The sequence below is a fragment of the Anoplopoma fimbria genome, chromosome 3 (genome assembly GCF_027596085.1).
Source record: "Anoplopoma fimbria isolate UVic2021 breed Golden Eagle Sablefish chromosome 3, Afim_UVic_2022, whole genome shotgun sequence".
NCBI lineage: Eukaryota > Metazoa > Chordata > Actinopteri > Perciformes > Anoplopomatidae > Anoplopoma > Anoplopoma fimbria.
Genome location: NC_072451.1, coordinates 16,388,055 through 16,408,357, shown reverse-complemented (window position 1 = coordinate 16,408,357; position 20,303 = coordinate 16,388,055). Strand labels below are relative to the sequence as shown.

At 41.6% G+C, this 20,303-nt stretch overlaps 1 protein-coding gene across 1 annotated transcript in view; it reads left to right on the top strand.

Annotated features, from left to right (window-relative positions):
- LOC129113837 (laminin subunit alpha-3-like) overlaps positions 1-20,303 on the top strand; it is a 54,604-nt gene that overhangs the window by 22,640 nt on the left and 11,661 nt on the right. Inside the window, exons 14-49 of the mRNA XM_054626315.1 lie at positions 232-366; positions 797-931; positions 1,202-1,254; positions 1,756-1,855; positions 2,739-2,791; positions 2,935-3,040; positions 3,385-3,484; positions 4,048-4,204; positions 4,824-4,962; positions 5,154-5,296; positions 5,433-5,536; positions 6,022-6,178; positions 6,520-6,683; positions 6,780-6,888; positions 6,978-7,075; positions 7,989-8,187; positions 8,338-8,464; positions 8,759-8,907; positions 9,387-9,502; positions 9,790-10,001; positions 10,100-10,304; positions 11,306-11,450; positions 11,561-11,701; positions 12,020-12,178; positions 12,842-12,943; positions 13,044-13,127; positions 13,597-13,827; positions 17,216-17,329; positions 17,892-18,010; positions 18,112-18,192; positions 18,294-18,394; positions 18,527-18,580; positions 18,817-18,968; positions 19,525-19,635; positions 19,737-19,848; positions 20,094-20,261. Coding sequence (XP_054482290.1) covers positions 232-366; positions 797-931; positions 1,202-1,254; positions 1,756-1,855; positions 2,739-2,791; positions 2,935-3,040; positions 3,385-3,484; positions 4,048-4,204; positions 4,824-4,962; positions 5,154-5,296; positions 5,433-5,536; positions 6,022-6,178; positions 6,520-6,683; positions 6,780-6,888; positions 6,978-7,075; positions 7,989-8,187; positions 8,338-8,464; positions 8,759-8,907; positions 9,387-9,502; positions 9,790-10,001; positions 10,100-10,304; positions 11,306-11,450; positions 11,561-11,701; positions 12,020-12,178; positions 12,842-12,943; positions 13,044-13,127; positions 13,597-13,827; positions 17,216-17,329; positions 17,892-18,010; positions 18,112-18,192; positions 18,294-18,394; positions 18,527-18,580; positions 18,817-18,968; positions 19,525-19,635; positions 19,737-19,848; positions 20,094-20,261 — 4,635 coding nt within the window. The remainder of the gene's footprint in view (positions 1-231; positions 367-796; positions 932-1,201; positions 1,255-1,755; positions 1,856-2,738; positions 2,792-2,934; positions 3,041-3,384; positions 3,485-4,047; positions 4,205-4,823; positions 4,963-5,153; positions 5,297-5,432; positions 5,537-6,021; positions 6,179-6,519; positions 6,684-6,779; positions 6,889-6,977; positions 7,076-7,988; positions 8,188-8,337; positions 8,465-8,758; positions 8,908-9,386; positions 9,503-9,789; positions 10,002-10,099; positions 10,305-11,305; positions 11,451-11,560; positions 11,702-12,019; positions 12,179-12,841; positions 12,944-13,043; positions 13,128-13,596; positions 13,828-17,215; positions 17,330-17,891; positions 18,011-18,111; positions 18,193-18,293; positions 18,395-18,526; positions 18,581-18,816; positions 18,969-19,524; positions 19,636-19,736; positions 19,849-20,093; positions 20,262-20,303) is intronic.

Below are 20,303 nucleotides of genomic sequence, written 5' to 3'. Positions count from 1 at the left end.
TGTAGCTTTAAAGTATATTTTAACAAATTCTATGTATATTTTTAGGAACCCTGCAGATAAATTATTGATTATTTTGATTCTCAATTGGTGTCTGGCTCACCGCTGTTCGCTTGAATTTCTCCCGAATTAGTCGGTCAGGGATAATCGAAATGGCTTTCAAGGACACTGGCAAGGCACCTGTAGAGACTGTGAAAATTTGCAAACACAGCAGCTCTTCATCTCTCCCTCCAGTGTGTGCCTGTGACGGGGCTGGTGTGGCTGACAGCGTGTGCAGTCCAAGTGGCCAGTGTATTTGCTTTCCCAACTTTACGGGACGGGAGTGTGACAAATGTGCACCAGGCTACTATGGATACCCCGACTGTGCTGGTGAGTGGCTTTGATCCCTCTATGCCCTCTAGTGTAACTATGACAGATAAACCAATTGGGTGCATGGGATCCAAGTGCTGGTGGAAAAAATGTTGCTGCTGGTTTCCCTGGGATTACTGTGGCATCTTCTCTGTGGAACAAACATGATTCTCCCACAGCATCCCGTGCTGTCATTCATTTATTGATGTATTCTGCATGAAACAACCTTTTCACACAGTAGTGGAGCATGAGAAATATATAGCCTTCTTCCTTCTAGGGAATCAAATTCCCAAGAATAGACAACTGGGAATCACTGAGGGAAATCACATTATGGACCAAAAACAAAACAGGAGTCATTTTCAACCCTGTTTCCATACCATATTTCCATATTCAGCTAACCCCTGTGATGATAGCTTACATTTCTTGTTACTTGCTTGTTTCCTGTCCCCAGTCTGTCAATGTTCACAGGAAGGCTCATATGGCAGCATATGCAACCCACTGTCGGGTCAGTGCCTGTGTCTCCCAGGGGTGGTGGGCCAGCAGTGTGACCGCTGTGCCTCTGGACTCAGGTTCCCCCAGTGCTCAGGTAACCACATCAGGAACCATCATACCTATGAATGAAGTCATATTTGGAGCATCAGTTAAACCAGTGGTATTTAGTGTGGCAGGGTCCAGAAATGTCCTATTGTTTAATGAGTACCTTTTTATTTCATGTGTAGATAGTTCTCTCCTCATTCTCCCTTAATGTAAAACTATATTTAAGCCATGATTGATAGTCCGCTGCGGAGAGTAACAATACAATTAGCTGATTTACTAATGTTTTTTACTTTGTTGTGGATTCATTTTGTGCTTCCAGCCCCCATCAGTGTGTGTAACCCAGAAGGAACTGAGGTCACTGATCCTCAAACGGTATGCCACTCCCAAGAAAACATTGATTTTTTTTGTCTACCAAAGCCCTACTCTGACCATGTTTTTATTTGCCTTGATAACAGAAGTGGTCACAGTCTAAATACAGCACGGGGCCCTTTGGGTGTGGAATTACATTACCTCAAAGTTGTATAACTGATAACACAGCTGTGCCGCTAAAACTTCTTCCAGCATGTTTCACAAGGAAGGGTTTTGCTCTGAAATGTAAATGCAATTAAGATAAAGGAAAAGAGACTTCCTTCTGTTTTGAAGAGGAAGAAAAACAATGAGTTTCTGGAAGGTCCTCACCTCCTCTATTTTGGAACATGTGCTAGGTTTGAAAGAAACAAAAACTGCAAATTTCAAGTCATTCAGAAAACCTGCACTGTAGTACAATATTCAGGCACTTGCGACTGAATTCAATCAATCAGATTTTAAACAAATATAACTTTCAATAGTAGCTACCAGTTTCACGGTCCTTTGATTCCTTATCTGTGTTTTCAGGGCTCCTGCCGCTGCCTAGAAAACGTAGAGGGAACCCTTTGTGACACGTGTAAACCTCTCTACTGGAATCTGGCTACAGACAGCTCTCGTGGCTGTATAGGTAAGTGACTGGAAATCTAATCTAGAATGTGAAAGTATTTACTTTTTTTTGCACAGTGTAAAAAAAAAGCATAAAAAGAAAATACTTAAACTGTCCCAGTCTTATTTTTTCTCTCAATGAGTATTAGTTCTGATCACTGACCACATTTTTTCCCACTGTATTAAATCACCAGCTGCAATCAGACAAGGCACTAATAGGGGTCTTGGCCCCTCTTACCCAGAGGATATGTCAACATTACCCCTGTCAACAAGGCCGGATCTGCCTTCCTGTCCCTCAGAGGGGGAGCCGAGGAATAACACATAAATACAGGCAAATTCCTGTTAACTGATTTGAGTGTTGACCAGCAAGTGAGCTTGTGAGATGTCATGCTGTGACTCTGCAGTAATGAGTACCCAGTGGCACATTAAAGACAATACCTCTGAACTTCTCCACCCCCACAAAAAATTACTCTGTTCTAATCCTCTTAAAAAATGCTTATATTTGGCGAATAACAAGGTGGCTCCCAGTATCCAGCAGGTGAGGGAACAGCTTCATGCTTTGTCCAAATACTTGTCTAATGTTACAGAACAAGAATGTTGCCACTACCGCACTACCTGAAGACACAAGACGGGGGGGGGGTTTAATATCCTAAGAATTCCTCTGGTTGACTGGCCGGACATTAAGGCAAAGTTTTATATTCACTGTGTTGAAAGCAAGTTGTGGCCGTTAAGCTCTTCTGGACCTTTGATGTGCAGATCTCTGAAGATTGTGGGGTTTTGGGTCGTTCTATTCGACCCATGAGCAAGACAAAATCCTGTAATCAGAGTCTATTCACTGTATATCCCCCCTTTATGCTTTCATAACCTGTCCCCTCTCTTTTTTCTCTTTGTCTCTCTCATACCAGAGTGTCAGTGTGATGTGAAGGGGACCCTGAGTGGTGTTGGAGAGTGTGAACAGGTGAGTTTTTCATTTTTACTTGCGGTGACTGATACACATCCATTGATCAAGTTGTGATTCAGATAAGGCTCTTATCATACGGAATGGATTTTGTAACATTTATTCTGTTTGTCTCTTAATCTCCTGATTATCTGTTTGTTTAGAAAAGTGGACGGTGTCACTGTAAGCCTAATGCATGTGGACTTACATGTGAAACCTGTAAGGATGGATACTTCCAGCTGCAGAAAAAGAAGTATTTGGGCTGTCAAGGTAAGACATCCTTCTTCACTACATCTCACTTACATAGTACGTTCTGTTAACTGTTACTATGTCAAATTATCATAAGAGGAGTAATGAACAAACATGCAGGCTGTTACCTTAAGACTCTTTATCAGGTTAACCAGTACATTTTTTTGCTGACCTCCAGCAGTTTAACCATCATCTTGTTGCAGTGATATTTGGTATAAGTGTACTCAGGGTGTGTTCAGTACACGGTGACATCACCATTGGGGCTGGCTAGAGTTGACACTCCAAACTTTCAACCAGAGAGGGCAGGGATGCACTGTTTTTCAGTTACTCTTTATCAAAAATAATAACTTTTCTCTGCCTGATAGGTTGTCAGTGTGATGTAGGTGGTGCCATTGATATGGCGTGCGATGAGACGTCGGGACAGTGTCGTTGTCGGAAGAATGTAGTTGGCCGTGAATGCACCGAGTAAGTTGGGGCTTTCTTGAATGTCATAATGCACAATGGTACGTGTCCACAGGATCCGTCATTTCGATTTTTCCCATTCATTGTCATTGTATGCAGCCGAGAAACTAAATTCTGGTAGCGCCTTGCTATGTTTTGAAGGATGGGGCGTCATCCTTGTTTGTATAAAGTTGAGGGCAAGGCAATTTTATAAAAATCCGGGGCATCCCGCGTGACCTGCCGTCTCTGAAAACTCCCGAAAAACGTTTAGGGTATCTGTTCTAGATCTGAAATGAAGACAGATTAAGCAACTACACAGTTTATTTTGCACTTTTCGGTTTGTAATATAAGAGAAAAAGAGTTTCCGAACAAGCCATCATGTTGGTCCTTTTTGAAATAAGGTGGCAGACAGTCCACGACTGAAACCAGTCGTCAAATCAGGTGGCAGCCGATCAAGCATCCAATGCTGGGAAGCGGAGCGACCTGTGGTCGCGTACCATTAGGATACAGGCAAAATTGAACATACAGTATTTTCTCTTTAGCAGATACAACATCGTTTTCATTCAAATGTTCATGCACCTTGTTAGGCCAGCACCAAGCTACTACTTCCCCACTCTTCACCAGCTGAAGTTTGAGGTAGAGGATGGCACCACGCCAAACGCAAGACCAGTGCGCTTTGGTTATAACCCCCAGGAGTTCCCAGATTTCAGCTGGAGAGGTTATGCTGTAATGTCTCCTGCACAGGTAAGTACATATTCACATCGGTACCTTGATATATTTGATAGAATGATGTGATTCTTCTTATAAATTACAGTATGGACAGTTTATTTTTGGGACTATCTGCCACTTCAATAACCTTATAGCTTCCGTTTTCAATCTATTCTGATGCCACCATGATTGTTTTGCTCTTACCTCTTCACTGATATTCCTGCTTCAAGCACACAACCTTCTATTATATTATATCACAGCTGATTTGGGATTATGGACACCGGCTCTCTTAGAACTAACACTATCTCTCTTCAGCCGGAGGTGATCCTAACGCTTCCCCTTGGCTTTCCTGGCCCTTTCCATATTGTAATGCGCTACTCCACCCCCCAAAGAAAGGGGAGAGCACGAGTGAGAGCGAGGATCTTGGTGGTGGACGAAGCTGGCTCTCAATCTTGCTGTGACTGTAAGTGAAGGGCCTGCCTTCCTTTGGCTGTATGTTCCTCTCTTCACCTCGCTTGCTCTCTGTTGATTAACCCGCTCTGTTTGCTTCAGTCTGCTTCCCACCTGACATGCTCTATAACCTTCCTCATAACATTTTATACTCATCGCTACTCAAACCAAGGCAGTCAGCTATGTGTCACTCTCGTCCCTGCAGAGTGAAGTCAGAGTAACAGTGCATGTTGACCAAAAAGACGAGAGGCAGCACTTATTCCGTGTGGTTCTGCGGTTCACTAACCCGAGCAGCACCAGTGTGACCGGTAGCATCAAGGCTACCAATAACAGAGGCACTGCAGGTGAGGCTGCCTCGGCTCTTACATTTCATTTACATTTCATATCATCAAATCTAACTCATCATTGATGAAATACAATAAATAACCCATTTCCTGTATGTCATTTATATGTAAGCAGGTGTGTGGTGTGTCTTATCCCTCCCGTCATCGGTGAAGTCGTAACATTATAGATATTTCTGCTTGCTTCTCTATAGGGTCAGATCAGAGCAAGGAAGTAATATTCCCTGAGAGTCCCTCCCCATCCTTCCTCACTGTCCCAGGAGAGGGCTTCGCTGAGCCCTTTGAGTTGACCCCTGGGACATGGGTCATCCACATCAGGGCAGAGGGGGTTCTGCTGGTGAGTTTATGAGGAAGATAAAGATGTAGAAATTAATTGGAGTCTCCTTGTGTAGTATTACACTTTGTTAATTTGTTCGTTGGAGAAAAATAGCAAATGTACAAGAGACTAAACACGTTTCAATCTCACTCTGCAGGATTATCTAGTGCTGCTGCCCCGGGATTACTATGGTGCTGCTTTGCTGCAGGAGAAGATCACCCAGCCGTGCACATACTTACCCACTGCAAACAAGGATACAAAGTAACTCTAATATTTCTCTTCAGTAATTTCAAGCCTTGTCCCTATTTCATATTCACCACTAATGCATGACATGGGTTGGTTTCGTTTTCCAGCCATCCATTCTTTTCTTCATAGTTCACACACACCGCTCAAGTTTTCCATACAGTTATTGTCTTGGTTCTTAACATATCATGATCCTGGGGAAGTCTATTATGGAAAATATGAGTGATTAAAATGTACAGGTGTTTTTTATGGCTATAATAAATCATAATATACAGATCTTTTGCTGAATGCCAAAGGGTAAGCAGAGAAATCCCCTAATTTGTCAGTACTATGCACTACATTAGCAGAAAGTATACAGCAATAAAAAAATCCCAAACATTCCTTGCATTAACCAAGCAATGTTTAATAGATATGTGAGACTTGGCTTCCACATCACTAAAACAAGATGATAATGTAATCATCTCTCATCATTCTTGCTGACTCTGCCTATGCTTGTGTATCAGTTGTTTGTTGTATAAGCATGTGGCCATGGACGCCTTCAACTCTGCACTGGGCTCACAAGGACAACTCTCCAGCCGCAGCAGGCGGAGGAGGAGACAGGCTCGTGTGCGCCGTCCCACCCCAGATCACCCTGAGATGGCCGCTCTCAATGGCAGACAGGTAGAAGGCCTTGAAACAGAGCTTTCACCCATTACCATTGGATTCAGAGTTTGGTTTCAATACGGTACTTTAAATCCTGAGTAGGTTGAACACACAGCTATGAAATTGAATTTGGCAAGTTTGTATCTGCTGTTTCAAAGGGTAGAATAAAAGCAGATAATTGGGCTGTGGGATTGGGACTGTGGAACTACTTTTCCAATTAGCTAAGGCTAAATCTTTTATATCACTAGTGGAACATAATCTTTTACTCATTACTTTTATACATCCCTAAAGTAGTTTGTCCTTTTATTGGAGTTCCTTAACATAAACCAAAATGACTTTGTATGATCTGCGTCCTATAGTCGCAGCTCCAACTCAGTCTGCGTGTGCCTCGTCCTGGCCCATACGCCCTTGTCCTGGAGTATGCCAGCGAGGTGGATGCTGCCCAGAATGTCAACATACTCATCAACGACCAATCAGGTGGCCAGATCCCAGCTAGGGCCAACATTAACAGTTGTGCCTTCAGGTGAGTCAGTGTTTTGTGTTTGTTGCATCAGCTTTCAAAAAGTCTTTACAATGCGCTAAAAGATTTTCAGCTATTGTGTGTCTTTAACCCTTGCAGCTTTTTGTGCCGGAGTGTGGCAGTGGACAGCAGTAATAAGGTGACAATGTTGCAGCTCACTCACAAGACAGAGATTCTTCTGCAAACTTCCACTACATCGTTCCTGCTGGTGAGGGAAATGTTTCCACAAATGATTTATAATAGCTCAATATCTAGACAGCAGCAGGCACTTTAAAATAAATGTGTTTCTTTCTGTAGTATAAAGTATACGCAGTCCCTGCAGAAGAGTTCAACATTGACTATGTAGATCCGAAGGTGCTGTGTGTCTCCACTCATGGCCGCTTCACTGAGGACACGTAAGTCACCTTAAATAAACCCCGTTGCATGCTTTAAATAAAATCAATTACAGAAACATTTTCAACACCCGTACATGTAAGCTGTAATTTTGGAGATATGCTACAAGATCAGACCTCTGTGTTGTGTTGTTGCTTTTTGATTGTGGAGACACACATCTGTTTTCCAGGTAAATGACCTCACAGCTGTGTAAGGTCATTTACCTGAGGCTGAACTTTGGGTCAAACCCTCACTTTCTCTCTTTGTCAAACTGATGTTATTTACTTTCAAGAATTTCACTCCCAGGTAACATGTGTTTACAGCTGTCACAGTGCAGTCCTGTCATTTACTGTTTAATTCATCCTGAACAGTGTAGAAAAAGCGTTTGAAAATGGGTAAAGAAATATGCCACAAAAATAAATTATTGGAATTGGTTTACACAAACCAATAACACAAGATAACACAAACATATGCATGCTTGAAAAAAAAGGATGAAATGATGGCTTAATATGCCGCACGCCTTTAAACTGTGTTTGTATGCGGTTTAATTTAAGCGATTTTATGTTAATTTACGGGTTATTCAAAAAGTTTGTGACACATTCCCTATTTTCCAAAACACTGCTTCCATATTTATATTATATTAAATGTCTTCTGGAAAGTAAAGAGTAAAAGTAGGAAACATTTTGACATGTTAGTACATCAAATCTTTTCTCAGACACGTGCATATTTCGTCTCAGGATTTCTGCACATTGATGAGAGAGAGTTGGTTAACCAGAGAATTTCAAGATTTAAAGAAGTATTATTGGAGGTTAATGTTGTTTTATTGGTCACTGACTCCTTCTAACCGTAGTGACATTATTCTGCTACAATAACACTTGCCAAACACAAGCAACAGGCTTTAAGAAGCAACATCTTGTTGCTGTTTGCTCTTTCCAGTCAGCACTGCGTTCTGAGGCAATTTGATAAACCAACCTCAGCCTGGATTTTATATGCTGCCCGTGATGGACAGCTATCTTCAGCTCCAGCTGTTTCTCCCCAACGAGAAGAGAATGAGGATTGGAGACGGAGACGACAGACCGGGTTGTTTCCTGTCCGAGAACCTCAGAGTGATGGAATACTGCTTAAATTTCCTCAGGTAAAAACCTTGTTGAATAATTTGAGCTTTTCTGGACTTTACCCTGCTGCTGGTAATTTTAACACTCAATGAGCAACCTCTGCCCTGACATTAATTTTCAATTTCACCGCGACTGTTTAAAGCTTAAGCTTTTTCCGTGTTTTTTTCCAGACGGAGATCAATTTCACTCCCAAGATGCCCCTCCCGGGCATGTATGTGGTTGTTGTCCATTATCACCAGCCTGAACATACCTCCTTCCCAGTAGAGGTCCGAGTGGACGCAGGACGTGAGTGGAAGGGTAAGTGCGTTGGAGGAAGGCTGATGCCCCTTAAATTAAATAAAATTGAAGAGTTTATCGGTTCCCAGTGGTTATAAACGTTGTTACTCAGGCATGGAGTGGGAAAGCTTTCTCAGTGAGGGGGTGATTCCTCCTTTAAGAGCAGATTAAGTCCCTGTTTTCATGACAAGATGATCAAAGGTCTTGGACACACTTCCCTATATGGCTTTGGTGTTGAGACAGATTACTGTGCAGCATGCTTGCGATTCTTCCACTCTTTCTCTGCTCAACTGTAACTCTGCTTTTCTCTCACAGGTTCAATAAATGCATCCTTCTGCCCCGCCGTCTCAGGCTGCAGGGAGGTTGTGATCGCTGATGGCCGCATTGCCCTTGACTTTGACCAGAATTCATGGCAGCTGCCCAGCATCTCTCTGATCGTGCCACCTAAGAAGACACTTATTCTGGTCTGTGGACAAGTCAAACACTGTCCAAATTGTGTTTAGACACTACATTAAATGATAATTAAATGGTAGGAAAATGTTAGAGATACTTCTGTGTAAAGTCAGCAGGTCTGAGGAGTGAGACTGTGTTTTTTACTGTAGTTGTTGAGAGTACTTGGCATACTGAGGTCCTCTCCCCCATGTTATGCCATATACCCAACAACAACAATGAAGGGACTGTATTTTACCTGGCAGCCACACACAGCTTTCTAAAAGCTAAAAGCTAAGCTCCCAACCTCTGTTGAGCAGGGGCAGGTTGGGTTTTGCTTGCCCGTAGTTGCTTTACTTTCCCTTCATCAGATAAAATGAAGCGGAAAAAGATGTGGCTAAAACACTTAAAATCCTCTTATATCTTTCTATCACTCTGCGTCAAACTGATATGAATATGTTTCTGTCAGAGTTTTTGTGTTAATCACTTCTAATGCTTTGGGTCTTTTGTGTAGGATTATATCTTGTTGGTTCCTGATAGCAGTTACACCCCAGATCTCCTGAAAGAAAAGCCGCTGGATAAATCTGCAGATTTCATACAGCAGTGTAGAGGAGAAGGGTTCTATATCGAGTAAGTATCCACCATATCTGTAAAACAAGATTTGAAATGGTACTTTAAAGATTTAATCAGTTGATCATTTATTTTATCATAAGATCTGCTCTCTTATAATCTGGGATATATTGAGGCTTTGTTTGACTTCTTTTGAGCAACAATGTATTTATTCACCAGTGCAATAGATTTACAATAATGAACAGTTCAGTGTAAGTTTGGGGAAATTGTGCCCTCTGGATGCGATAGTAGGGTATAAAATCACATCTGTATCTGAAAGAACTCCTTTTATTTTACTGTCCCCTCAGCCAGAGAACCTCTCCCCAGTTCTGCAGAGACTCTGCCCGATCTCTTGTAGCAGCCTATAATGACGGAGCACTGCCTTGCAACTGTGACAAGTCCGGCTCTACCTTAACCACTTGTGAGCCAGTTGGAGGACAGTGTCCCTGCAGGCAGCATGTCATCGGTCGACAGTGCACAAAGTGTGCCACGGGGTACTACGGCTTCCCCTACTGCAGACGTATGTGAACGTTCACTTCTGACTTGTTGTGCTGGTTAGAATGTGAGGCTTCTACTTGGTTTGAAATGCATTTGAAATCCCTTCTATCACTCCTGCAGCGTGTGAATGTGGCCGCCGACTGTGTGACGAGGTGACAGGACGCTGCATCTGCCCTCCTCAGACAGTCAAACCTGCCTGCGATGTGTGCCAGGGTCAGACTTACAGCTATCACCCGTTGCTGGGCTGTGAGGGCTGTGAATGCTCTCCAAATGGCATCAAAGCCAACGCAGGGCTTGACTGTGACCTCATCACCGGACAGTGCAGGCAAGTGGAAACCTGCTTAACTACAAGGCTGTGCACTTATTAAACTTGGATGTTAGTGCTTATTAGTAAGAATACTAAATTTAACTGTGTTCTTTACATTATTCAATTTGTTTTGTGTCCTGTGTATTAAACCAAAAAAAAGGATGTAAAAACATGTATTGCCATGTTGCAGAAATGTAACATGACTGAAACCAAAAAAGTTCTTGCCAAAAACATAAAAAGTAAATTAAGAATAATACAAAAATTCTGATTTGACAAGAGAGTTTCAAAACTTCAAAGACCAGTCTGTAAGTACATGTTTAAGTCACATTTTTTAGGATCAAATATAATAAATAAAATAGACCTAGACAATATTACTCATAAATGCAATAATAGCTTGTTATGTTTTCTATTCATCTTTATTTAATGTTTACCATGGATTTTCTGTTGTCTACTGGACAGTTGAGTTGTCACTTAATGATAATTAGTGTATCATTATCATTTCTTAATTCCCCTTAATTGTATGATTGTATAATTTCCTTTATAATGTTCAGAATTTTTTTAAGCAGCTGCTCAAAGAAGGGTTGTTCTTTTGCCATACATTTTCTCTTCCACGTACTAATGTTTGTGCTTTGAAAAAGGCTGGAATGTGAGGCCTGCAGCCTCTAACAGAAAGTGAAACATGACTCCAAGCTGCTTAAAGTGTTTAATGAGGGGATTAGTTCACACTCCAGTCTTGTCGATCGTCTTTTCTGTCATATATGTATTCAGTCTCAAAATCAGCTCCACCACTCAGTTGATGTTTCTGTTCATATGGAAACAATGGAAAGTGTGAACAAATAGCAGCTTAAACCAACATTCTGTACATAACATTTGATAATACTGTATTTTCCCTTTTTCAGTTGTATTTGAAAATGTAGTTTATTCCATACTGTTGCTAATATCTGACTTAATAAATGTATGAGCCACATTTGACATCCAGAATTTGACCAAAGATAATGTGCCTGTGTATTTTTCTGTAGTTGCAAGCCTAGGATTGGTGGCCGGCAGTGTGATCGCTGTGCTGCAGGTTATTATCGCTTCCCTGACTGTGTACCTTGTAGCTGTAACCGTGGCGGCGTCACAGCTGGCATCTGCCACCCAGACACAGGGAGGTGTCTCTGCAAGGTGAGTTCATTTCAGCCCCTTGCTGATGGCAGAACTCCCTCTGGCTCATTCATGTTTATTTATCTTCCCTTGCTCTAACTTTCTCTCTATTATAACTGCCATGTTTGTAGAGAAATGTTGCTGGCGTCAAGTGTGATACCTGTCGGGAAGGTTCCTTCTATTTTGACCCCTCCAACCCTCACGGCTGTACCAGTTGCTTCTGCTTCGGAGCGACTGACCAGTGTCAGAGCTCCAGCAAACGCAGGGGGAAGGTGTGTTTGCTTTTTCGTGCCCCTGCATGTCTATGAATGCCTTTGGAAATGTTACGCCTGCAGAGCTTTCTGGCTGATAGCAGTTATGTGGTGAACATAATTTTGTTTTATTGAAAGCTGCACATACAGCTGTTGTTCAGGAAAAGGGCCTGCAATTGCATAGTGGTGATTTCATTGGATTCTGGGTACATTCTGTGACTGTGTTTTTTAATTTTATGTAAGTTAAAAGGAGTCTGTTATCAATTGTGTATTGTGAATACAGTGCATTTTCAGGATGGATCTATCACTTTAATCAACAAGTGTTTCCTGTTCCATAAGTTTGTTGAGATGCAGCTCTGGCGTTTGGAAAGTCCCGATCAAGAGGTTACCTCTGTTCTGAACACAGCCAGTAACACGGTGGTGGCGGACATCCAGGAGCTTCCTCCTACAGTTCAAACTCTGCACTGGGTGGCACCATCGTCCTACCTGGGAGACAGGGTGAGTCGTTGAGGGGAGAGAACACCATGACAACAATATGTGTCTATAAATGTTTACTAATGTTAAGATATGGAAACAGATTCATAGTTTAAAAAAGATGAATGATGATTTTCTTTTTTTTTGTCTTATCTTCTTAGCTTTGTCCGTGACCATGTCGCCATTTTTAATCACTAAGTTTAAAATCTGACAATGGAGTAATCTTGATACGATGGAATAATAAACATCATATTTAAATAACTCATCTGGAAATGAAAATTAATAGTAAAGTAACATTTCTGTACTATCTGACTTACTATTGTTGAATGTGTACCCAGTTTTTCAACCCAGTAGAGCATTGTAATGGACATATTAGTTCACCCTCACCTTCCTGTAGCAACGTTTGTGTGTTTTTCTCACTTCTAAATAGTTTTGGTGCAGATAATTCAGTTAAACAGTTTTTTTGGCCTCACCTTCTTTTTCTTTTATGGACCATAAAAAAAAAAAAAAATTGATTAATAGATATCTACTTTCTTTCATGTCTGATAGAAATGGAGGCCTCAACTACCACTTTCTAGTTATGAAATAGGAATACATTTTCCCGTTAAGCTAATTTCTCTGCTCTGTGGTCTTTTCAGCCTTTTCAGATAAGATGACAGTTATTTGGGCTTTTTCCCTCTCTCTTAGGTTTCATCTTATGGTGGTTTCCTCACCTACCAGTCCAAATCCTTTGGGATTCCCAGTGAGGGGATGACTCTTATGGACAGGCGACCTGATGTTGTGCTGACTGTGCGTAGTGCTACTTGTTTCTTCACTCTTATACCTCTCTTTTTTTTTTTTATCAGTGGCAGAAACACAGCTTATTTATCCATCTCATTATTTCCCATAGGGTCAGGATATCACCCTGATCCACATGGCTCCACAAGTCCCACTTCCAGACAGGCTGTATCAGGGCAGAGTCCAGCTCTTGGAGGTAAAGTACCAACCAGTTACTCTTTTTTTCGTTTACAATCTAAAGCACCACTAAGCTGTGATTTTAAATAAACCACATGATATGAAAGTGTTGGAAGAGGATGAACCCCATGCTGTTGATTTTTTTTTTTTTTTTTTTTTTAAATCTAAGAGCCAATTTTGAGGGCATTCAAACCAATTCGTTGATTTCTTGGGAACCTACCTTGTGTTATGTAGATTTTGACTGCAAAGTGTGGCTGGTGGAAAAGTATTTAAATCTCAAAAACGGTAAGGATTCAGCTTCTGGGAAGTGTTAATGTGCTTTTCAAAGTTCAAAGAAATCCGCTGTTAGATTTTTTATATATGTGAATTTGAATCCTGATAATGGTGCTAGAGGAAAGGTCACCAAAGCCATTAAAGTTCATCCTCAGAGGACCACAAATACAGATTTCTCAGCATTAGTCCCAAAATAACTGAGTTGTTTTCTGCAGGGAAACTGGCGCCATGCTGTCACCAACAGGCCGGTCTCCAGAGAGGAACTGATGGTGGTTCTAGCCGGTCTGGTTGGCTTGAGGATCCGAGCCTTGTACTTTACCCAGAGCCAGCGACTCAGCTTAGGAGAAGTGGGCCTTGAGGGGCTGACTAATACGGGGACTGGTGGTCATGGAAACATTGTAGAGGATTGTTCCTGTCCCCCTCAGTACACCGGAGACTCCTGTGAGGTGAGGAGTTAAAAGCCCATTAAATATCCTTATATACTTAAACGTTTTCTTTATTCTTCCTTGAATAAAAATAAGGTGAAAAGGGGTGTAGAAAAATGTTAGATGTTATGATAATTCACTTACAACCTTTTTTTTTTCAAATCAAGTAATAGTCTTTACTGAACCTGATAAGTCACAAACAGCTATAGAAAAAAGAAGCTCATATTTTAAAGCAGAAAACAAGGGTACCATCGCTAAAATCTTTGCATGTTAGCCCGTGGTTACACTTGTCTTTTCAATGAGACTTTTGTGATCAGATGTGGCGGATCGGAACTCAGCTGTCTGTGCATAATGTGTGTCCTGATCTACCTGATCGGACATATTTCGTGGTCAAACGTGTGACTGTAAAACAGCGGATAAACAATAAAAGTCACTTGTTATTTTTGCTGCTTGTTCTTCCTCCCTGCAGTATAAGTAGACTTGTTTTATTGAAGAAATAGCGGTTAACAAAGCTCTGCTCATTCGAAGGTAAACAGAGTATCCCATAAATTCTTCCCAATAGAAGTCTCCCGAAGATGATGTGAGACCTACGTTTGGTTTATTCGGATTGTGCCCGCGTGCTGTCTGCAGTTCACTGAGATATGAACTCAATGCGAGCCAGATCCAATCTCAGAGTGTACAGACTTGACAGTTAATGCATTCTGGCATGATCGAATAACAAAAGGCAAAGGCAAGTGTAACCACGGCTTAGTGAACCCTGTCTTAGGTGTAGACAAACATTGGAAGGAATCTGGCTTCATTGACTCTTCCATATTGAATAAAACTTCCATACTAGAAATAGTATCTTTTTACACCTGAAATACATTCTGTAAGTGTGTAGATGAACTACATAGGATGGGGAGATACGGATAATTTTGTCAGGTCTGAGAAGCAGTGGAGATAACAAGCAGGGTGGAGCAAGGTTTTGATTGAAATGGCATTTTCCCATCTTTGAGAGATTTTTCAGGGTGTTCTGACACGCCTGAAACACGTACCACACCCAGCCGAGCAGCTGATGTAATGTACCGGAAAATACCAGCCCGAGAGCTTCACAATCAAATTGTGTCGCCCCGGGATATGATGCACAGTCACGCAGACATTATATTAGGGAACATACAGCTATAATCACTGAAATGGCTACAGCTCACGGAAACATAGTGCAAACAACCAATTAAATGAGTATGTCTGCGCTTCTCAGATCTGATTTGTGTACACATGATTGCAGCAGTTTTGCTAATTAAAAAAACAACAATGGAGCAACCACTAATTAAAAGGGAGTTTTTCATGAAACATAGAGCCTTTATTAGTGGAGAGAAACAATAATACCAAGAAATGTTTTTCCTTTTTGTAAGAGAGCCGTTGCCATAGCTGTAGTTACCTGCCTGTGTATACTTGAGCAACAGTGTGATCGGTAGGGTTTAAAGGAAGTTGATTATATGCGCCCAGAGGCGGTATGACAGGGCACCTCACCTTGACACATGGGGTGCGGCCGTTGGCAACACATTGTTACTCATAAACCTGAGTGCACCAACAGTATGTGTGTGTGTGTGTGTCAGTGCATCCGACACACCTAGTTGTGTCTGTCGTGCTTGAGGAGGGGTGATTCAGGTGTGAGATTGTAGTCTGCATTGTCTGAGGATGTCTGACTTTCCTCTCAGTCACAAATGTAACACCGTTATAAACCACACACATAAACAGAATTTTACAATATCTTAATACATTTTTTACTTGCTTTTTCAAGTAAAGGCTTTAATAACCACACCCTTGCGGCTTTAAGTAAACAGAGCATCATTTTTTATATTGCCATTTTCCTTTTCTCTATTCAGAAATGCTAATAGTGGATTTCCTGTGTGAGCATGCTTGTGTGTGCACCAACATGATTATGAATGTGTCTCAAGTTATCTTGTGTGTGTGTGTATTTGCGTGTGTGTGTGTGTGTGTGTGTGTGTGTGTGTGTGTGTGTGTGTGTGTGTGTGTGTGTGTGTGTGTGTGTGAGTGCATATGCAAGTGAGACAAAAGGGTAGATAGAAGACTTGCATGTGTGTGCTTGTGTACTTGCATACACTCATGCTGATCTGTAAGACTGACTCAGGTAGGAGTTGGGGCGTGTCCTTTTTTCGGACGTGTGTGAGTGGGAGCGTGTTGGTTTAAGAGGCTGAGGCAGGGGAGAGTGGAGCATTATTTCACACGGACTAGACGTTAGGAATGTCAGATATGTGCGTGGATAGACAACGGCGTACGGGGGTTTTGATACAGACCCTGCTATGTTGGACTTTGATTGGACTTTGCTGCGCTGGCCACAGGCCCCGAGAGAGAGGGGAGCGAACCCGCTACACCAGGCATCACGACAGATGGACTCAAAGGATACAGTACCCTTCACTTCACGAGCAGGGAACTCAGCGTATAGAGTACCCATCATTGAATGATGAAGGTACACAGGGGGTACGCTACCCCTCGGTAAATGAGAGAGGACAGACAGTGCAATATCCTTCTGTCAGTGACAGTGGTGCAAGTTCTCAGATTCAGGTAAAAAAATTTGTGAATACGTGATGTATGTTGTTGTTGAAGGGATGTTGTTTTACCTGAGCTGTAGGTTACACCTCAATTTATCAGGTGTTGATTGTTGGTGTCATGAAGACTGTTATCTCTGAAAGCAAAGGGCATGCTTTGGTTCCTCAGTGTTAATTTTTTAATTTTTAATGACACTCAACTCAGGTCATGTTCATTGTTACATAGCACAGCACACCGTCTGGGAGAGTTGGTTTTAATCATCATCTGTGTAATCTCGGAACACTTAAGCAAATTAAAACAGATGCTGTGTTTACAGTTTATGGATTTAGTCCGTCTGCCAAAATTTGGTTGTGGAATATGTTAATACATGTATTATCATGACAATATATGATAATATGTAAATATATAATACAAAACCTAGGAAAAGATTTATGACAGATTAATTTACATTTACTGTTAATAATTGTAGGCAATGTTGCAAAATAATGAGCATGGCTGCTTATTTCCCCTTTTGAATTGAAAATTATTTTTAATGATTCATTATGATACATTATGATATACTACACTACAGTACACTCATTTTGTTTTTTAGATATTAATCCACTCTATTAGCTGAAACAGACACTCCTGTCTGGTTATTTAATCTTTACAACATCTCTCTATTGAATTTAAATAAAATATACATAAATGACATTTAACAGGAGAAGTACTTGTACTTTTTCTACAAGCCCTAGGTTTCATTTGAATTCAGATATGCTTATGCAGTGGTACATCTGGATGGATGAGTTATACTTTTAAAATAGCAGTCATTTCAAGTTGGTTTATTATGTCTTCATATGCGCGTGTTTTTTTTCTCCAGAAATGTGCTCCTGGTTACTACAGAGATGGCAGTGGGCTTTTCCTGGGCCGCTGTGTGCCCTGTGATTGCAACGGTCTGGCTGATGAGTGTGAAGATAGGACAGGGCAGTGCCTGGTAAGAAACACACTCAACCCTCAATGACTTCAGGACCACAGGTATACAGTAGACACCCACACATACCTCCAGTGTGAGCCATGGATTAATCAGAGTCTAGACCTGTCATCTTCAGGGTACATCTGTGGGCCGCATCAGAAGCCCTTTTTGACTTCCTGATTTCCAGTAATTGGGATTCCTCTTGCTTATTCTTCATCCTTGATGGGAGGACGAGCCTGAACACATTCATAATCTCGTCTCCATTGTGCTATTGTTATGCAAAACACTCAGGACCAGGCCTGTGTGTGCAATGCACACCTGGGTCCGCACCCTGGCAGCTCAACGCCAATGGACACAAATGGCTGAATACACTCACTATGCCGTGGGTATCAAACAAACTCTTGGATTGATTGGCAGGGAAATGTTTTTTCTCAACGTTTGCATTCCTCAGTGTGATAAAAGACTCGATGTCTGGTTGAGTTGGTACAGCAAGTGTAAAAGGCTTGTTGCAGTGCACACACAGTCATTTTGTTTTCACATACAGTTTGCAGGTGTTTTAATGAACACATTGTGTCATTTTCAGAGCTGTCAGTACAACACGGCTGGGGATCGATGTGAACGCTGCAAAGAAGGTTACTATGGAAACGCGGCTCAGAGGACATGCAGAGTTTGCCCTTGCCCTTCCGGCTTCCCCACAAATAGGTGGGTGAAAAAAAAACTATATACATACAGACAGCTGTACATTAAATAAATGTTAATGTGTGTTTCAAGAGTGAAACCATGATCTTTCTATCAATCTGCAGTTTCGCAATAGGCTGCAAAGAAGTATTTGGAGACTTTGAGTGTATATGCAGAGCAGGCTACACCGGAGACAAATGTGAGAGGTGAGTGTCTGTATGGATGTTGAAATACTGAGCAGATACTGTGTATTTTCTTATACTTTGGTCTTACCCTTCTCTGTCTAACTTCTTTCTCTTTCCCATAGCTGTGCTCCTGGTTACTATGGTGATCCGTTGACACCAGGAGGAAGCTGTCGGCCCTGTAATTGCAATGGCAATGCCAACAACTGTGATCCCAAGACTGGAGGTTAGTGTGCACTGCCCTTTCATTAATTTAATTCATTTAATTCTCATACAGTTTATTTCAACTCAATTTGTTTTTTGATCCTTAAACATAATCATTAAGTTTAAATGTACTTCTTTTTTTATGTTTTTCCAGTTTGCAAGAACACACTAGAGCCGAGAGACACAAACACAGATGCGCACTGCCAAGGTGAATTAACAAAAATACCTGAGGTCTGACGCTGTGACATGCAGGCATGTGTGGATTGGGAGACAATTTTTTTTTGTGGTCATCTCATCCTGGTTGGTGCCTGACATTTTCGAGGGACATTTTGATGGTGAAGGACAAGGGTGCCCGATAGACCCGTTCAGTAATCCATCCACGGGTGCATGTTATAATAAATTGAGTACCGTCCCTTGCTAATCCAATACTTGTTTGTGTTCTAGAGTGTGATAATTGTGCCCAGACTTTACTACATGATCTGGAGAAGCTGGATGATGAGCTTATAAGGATCAAGATTCAACTGGCCAACTCCACTGCCAATGCCTCATCTCAAGACAGGCTGAAGAAGCTGGAAAAGGCTTTGTCAGACACCAAGGTAACACTTCAGTGTACTGGAAATCTGAAGGCCACAGATAGGGCTGAAGCCGAGTCGACGAGCACTTAAAGTTATTTAAAACAGTCATAGATTCAGTTTAGACACAAAATTATGCTGGATCCAGATGCATGGACACGAGAACAATGAGAAACATTGTTTTTTGAAAATATTTTTCACTTTGCATATGTCTGTTTCTTCCACACGCATGCACACGCACACACACAAACACACACACACACACACACACAACATGAACAGGATGGGTGTGCTTGTTTAAACATTCAAGATTCCAGCTGATAAGCAATCTCAGTGAATTTTGTCACATGTGTGTCAACACGAGTTGGTGCTTGTCCCGCTGACTTGTCGTTTCTTGTTCTCTCATAATCCTACATCCTCTTCATTTGAGTGTGCATCCCTTGGGGATTCATGAGACACAAGTGAATAAGCAATTTGCAAACAGCCCCCATCAGCCTCAAGCTTCAGCACTCTACCTACAACTTCTGAATTTTCCCTTAATGCAGCTTCGTTTGAATTTCTGCTGCTGTGCTTTCTGCAGATTCTTGTCAACAAATTCAGCTCCGCCATCGACACCCAGAAGCCCAGAGTCAACCAGCTTGAAGATGACGTGGGCACTCTCACTGATGACATCAGCACACTCAAAGATGAGGTAGAGCAATGGAGATGAGTCCTACTGGAGTATTTTATTAAATATCAGTGGTAATAAGTGTGGAAAGGTGTATAAATGTATGTTGTCGGTGCATATTTTAGGCAGATAAGAGGGCTGTTGATGCTGACAAGGCTGTGGCAGAAGTTGGAAATACCCACGAGAGGGCTAAAGATCTGGACTCAGAGATTCAAAACATGTTGAAGAAAATCCAAGGTAAAGGGAACTTAAATTCAGCAGCAAAAATGTCTGCTCTGTCTTATAGTGTCTGAATGTCGTTTTATCTGCTTTCTTTTGGCGTCCTAGTTTCTTCTGTTTTTTGCATTTATATTTGGTTCATCTGCATTATATAGATTATCATTATAAGTAGTATAATAGTCTCCAATACAATTTTATGACGGTGATAATAATAACCCAAATATTTTCTTGACTGAGGCTGTACTTTTTGTGTGTGTTTGAAGACCTGCTGGATAAACTGAAGGAGGGAGGCACAAGTGGTGGTGTGGTGACCAATGACGAACTGGCTAAAATGCTAGAAGATGCTCAGCGCATGGTGAAGGACATGGAGGATAGGAACTTCACCCCTCAGAAGACAGCCGCTGAGAAAGAAAGAGACGAGGCTAAGAAATGTATGATACAGAGTCTATACTTCAGTAAATTCTTCCAAATCC